Here is a 4,168-nt window from a genome sequence, read left to right as displayed (position 1 = left end):
CCACAAGTGATATCCCCTGTACCGCATTTCCGCCAATGCAGCCGAATGACTTTATGCATACATTATGGAGGAACTACAAATGATTGTTCAAATTGCCGAAATCCAAGGAACTTTTTCGGGTTTAGGTGTGACATTGTTAAAGGTGTGAGTCTTCATCTTGCCTTGGACGGAGCCCAAGCACCCGCAAACAAAGCACTGGCTTGGACCAATCACAGTCGCCTCATGTCTGATTGGTCTACGCTGCGGGTTGATTTCGGACCACGCCACGAGGGTGTTGAAACGATTCAGCTTGGGGGGAACATTCCTACTGAGGACTGGAACTTTACTTGTTCTGTTTACACATCATGCAAAATGGAGGAGTCCACTCCACCCGGTCATTGCAGATGCCACTCCCCAGGAAATGCACAAACTGTGAGTCTTCCTTTCAACTGATGTTGTATGTCTGCAAGTGCGTCAATCAAATTTTTTCATCTTTCCTTTTCTCAGAGTAGATTAAAATATGCATTATTTTGAATATTTTTCATGCTAAAGAATATAGATACTCACTGGGCACTTTTTCTTCGGACAGTCTGAATATTTTATTCATTAGACCGGTCGGATCAGTTTTTTTTCAATTTATTCAAGAACCGATAGTTGTTTTGTTAAAAAAATTCAGCTTTTGCTACAAAAAGGTGAAGTTAGAATAACGTGATTATAGAAAATTTAACAAATGTAACCTGTTGTTGACTTTGATGGAATGTGATGTACTTGGAGCACATTCCAGGCATCGCACTTATCCCTTGTCATGAGGACAAACAGATCGAAAGCGGTGTTGATTTTTTGCGACACAGAAAGATATCTTTGCACTCAAAGTGCACTCCTCAACAGATATTTTTACAAAATAAGTTTTTTAACAAGCTTTAAATACCAAATATTAGCGGTATGACCTAATTAAGTGATCTGACGACGTTAGAAAGGTGAAATGGTGTCCTACCAAATGGCAGTAAGGGTGCCTTTTGCCAAATTGTGAATCCGGCCAACTCCAAACGGTTGAGGTATCGTACCTTGGATCTTGAGCTTGGCGCAGGCCCTGAAACGGTTCGCCTGATACAGTCGCGGATGGCGTTGGTCTTAGCAACTTCTGATCTTACAATATTGACGGAGGCGGTGGTGCTTCACTCTATGGCGAGGGTTCAGGCACAAAGTACCATAAGTTGGATACTTTTACGTAGCCGCACCTTTTCAAAGGTGAAGGTGAGGCATCCATCAGGCAGTCTTTAGCGGGTATCTTCTTAACTGGACAAGCCATGACCAAAAAAAGCCTTTTGCTATAAAGCTAAAGTGCTGACCCCTTCATTAATTTGCCAATGGAGATTCTATCAACGACAATTTGTTTTTTTTTTGTGATGGGGTTTTTTGTACTCGAGGTAGACGTTCGAGACCACGTCGTGGTTCATCGACTGAGCGGTCCTGAATGGCTTCTGTAGTCTCGTCTTCACAACCCTAAGTGAAGTAACTTAACATTCAGACATGATTTTTTGTGTGCTCAACCATGATTTCACAGGAGTTTTGGCTGAAGCCAGGATACTTCATGGTATTGCCAACGGGAGGGGCGCCTCGGGCGAATTTGAAGAAGCGGGCTCTGGTAAATGTGCCTAACCAAGAGGCCTAATTGGTCTGACAGCTGAGAAGTAGGCATAATCGACCTTTCTCCGTCCAAATCTTGACCTCTCTGCAACACCTTATCTCTTGTAGCTGCAATATTTTCCTTGCACCAACTTCCAACTCCATTTTGCTGGCTTCAGCTTAAGTTTCAAATAAAATTTCAGCTTTGAGACCACAGAGAATTCGGTCAGACAACCTTTTTTTCGACTTTTACATGTGCATGCTCCAAAAATCTGAAAGCGTAAGTGGCTTGGGAAACTGTCTAATTTTGTGCTGTCATCTGAAAGGTCATCTTGTTGGGGTTATCAGATTATCCTCATCATCGTTAAAATGCAACAAGCACAGAATAGAAAGTTGGCTATAAAGAAATCCTATCAGTTTATTCTGTTGGACATGGTTTTCCAGGGATCTCTAGAGCCAATCAGCATCAGCTGTGATGTGGCTGTCGAGTTGATCCCCATCAAAGTGTACAGCTCCTTCTTACATCCTCTCAAGGTGAAGTGATGCCTTCCAATTGCGGAGCAGAGGGTGATACGTTTGGAGAACTACCAAAGACTTGTTCACTTACTATAAGTTAAGATGCAGATACCATTTCCCTTCCCCAAGTGAGGTGGAAAACGTTCCAAAGCCTAATGTCGTCCGTTGATGTGTCTGCGTGAGACTGCTTTTTTCAACCTCCACGACTGTCAGTTGGTGAAAGGGTCGACAAGTCTTCGCATCACTCAGTTAAACACTGCTGAAAGCTGTCCGGGACCCTTTCATCCCTAACCACCTTTATTAATAGTGACAGGTGCCCGGATTTCAGTGAGGATAATCAATCCCCGATTGGCTCACCATTTAAATCATTGTTGGGAAGCAGCCCGTTCTACCACCACATCTCACTTTTGCAAATGAAGAACAAAAAAATGTGATTAGAAGTTCCTACAGCCTTGATAAGCACATGGCTTCATGTTGCCAAGTGAGTAGTCGAGATCACAGTAGAGGATATCCCGCCGATCCCATCCTACCACCTTCCTTATACGAATGCCTTCAAGCCACATTCAGCCAAAAGGACAGCGTCGTGTGATGGTCACTAGAACTTCAAACTCACGCTCGATGATCCAAAAAGTTCACAAAAAAAATTCTTCTAACCTTAAAATTCCAATGTTATCATGTTTATAACCTTCCAGTTAGTCGGAACGTTTATCTCCGCTTTTCTTTCCCCCAAAACATTTTCCTTATGACTTGTCGGTGGAGAAATTTTGCCTTTCCCGTCAAAAGCAGTGGGATAAGCAGTCTGAAGGTTGTTGTTTTGTTCACCCTAATTGCAAAATCATTCACCTTAATTGCGGCCCTGGAGATTTATGTTTATAGCTTATCTGAGGAAAAAAATTGCTAAAAAATTTTTGCTTTTTTCATGGCAATTGAATCTGATGGCCAAATTCGTGCACGCCGAGCTTGTTGAGAGAGAGACAAAGGGTTTTGCGATTCGGCTAGGCGTTGGGAGAAGTGGTCTGAGACGGTCTATAAATAGGCGGTGAAGATGGCGCTGCCTCCTCGTGTGGCTGAGTGAAGTGTAGCTGTATCAGTGGAGGCGGAGAAGTGGATTTGAAGTTCATTCCTGGCCATTGCTCCTGATTGTAGTGCTGTTGTACTGTCTGATCAAATATGTCGCACAGTGTGTCAGGGGAAAAAAGGAAGAAGGAAGTAAATATCCCACTTCCGGTAATAGGTGAAAAAAGCGGAGGAAAGGTAGTCAAAAACGCTTTCAAATGTGTTGGCTTGAGGTGTTGTGATTGAGAAGTTAAGACTGAAGAGCTTAGACCACGCGATTTACCCTCATGGGCTCAGCAAAGTGGCACCAACGGACTCAGGAAAGGGGCCCGACTACCAAATGCTATTCGAAGGGGGTCGAAGTGTGCACGCCTAATTCTTGACAGACACAACTTCCTCTTCGTTGATATGTGTGTCCGGTATTGAAGAAAAGACCCACGGACTGGTTGATTACAATTAAGGTGGTCGTCGTAGAGCTGAAGCTGAATGATGCCCGGATTCCATTTTGACCTCAGGTTCAGTAAAGTTGACCTATCGGACGAGCGCGGAGGGACAAAGGTTTTGATACTTGATAAGAACTGTCAGCCGTCTTTGCGGTGAATGAGGTAGAAAGTAAGTACAAATTGTCCAACAAATCATTCAAGTAGACTAAAATTATTCATCTGAAAAAGAAATTTAAACTTTGCAAGCTGCGTTGGAATTAGAATGCGATATGCTACGTGACTTTTTCCAAAATAAAACATCGTACAACTTCATGTGCAGTCCTGGAGCAGCTTTCCCCTTGTCTCAAATCAGGGGAAAAAACACATACGGTAGCTTTTTTTCCAGTAGTTTAGCGGCAAATCCTCATTGGTTGGTGGCACTGTCTTCGGATTGCATGACAAGAATTATCAGCCCATATCTAAATGAACACGATGAAATAAAGCACATGCATACATGAGTTTCCCCGTCTACTTCCTCACACACAACAGGAAAGTCTGTTGTAGTTATA

At 43.1% G+C, this 4,168-nt stretch overlaps 1 protein-coding gene across 1 annotated transcript in view; it reads left to right on the top strand. All coding sequences in view use genetic code 11, as the record gives it.

The window, feature by feature from the left end:
• Positions 1-4,168, top strand: part of EGR_09652 (hypothetical protein) — a gene marked incomplete at both ends in the record, with an annotated part of 10,675 nt that overhangs the window by 719 nt on the left and 5,788 nt on the right. Inside the window, 3 exons of the mRNA XM_024498901.1 lie at positions 492-676; positions 1,932-2,139; positions 2,504-2,602. Coding sequence (XP_024346674.1) covers positions 492-676; positions 1,932-2,139; positions 2,504-2,602 — 492 coding nt within the window. The remainder of the gene's footprint in view (positions 1-491; positions 677-1,931; positions 2,140-2,503; positions 2,603-4,168) is intronic.

The sequence above is a fragment of the Echinococcus granulosus genome, assembly GCF_000524195.1.
Source record: "Echinococcus granulosus chromosome Unknown EG_S00159, whole genome shotgun sequence".
NCBI classification, from domain to species: domain Eukaryota; kingdom Metazoa; phylum Platyhelminthes; class Cestoda; order Cyclophyllidea; family Taeniidae; genus Echinococcus; species Echinococcus granulosus.
The sequence above is the reverse complement of the archived record's forward strand: the minus strand, read 5'-3'. Positions and strand labels throughout refer to the sequence as shown.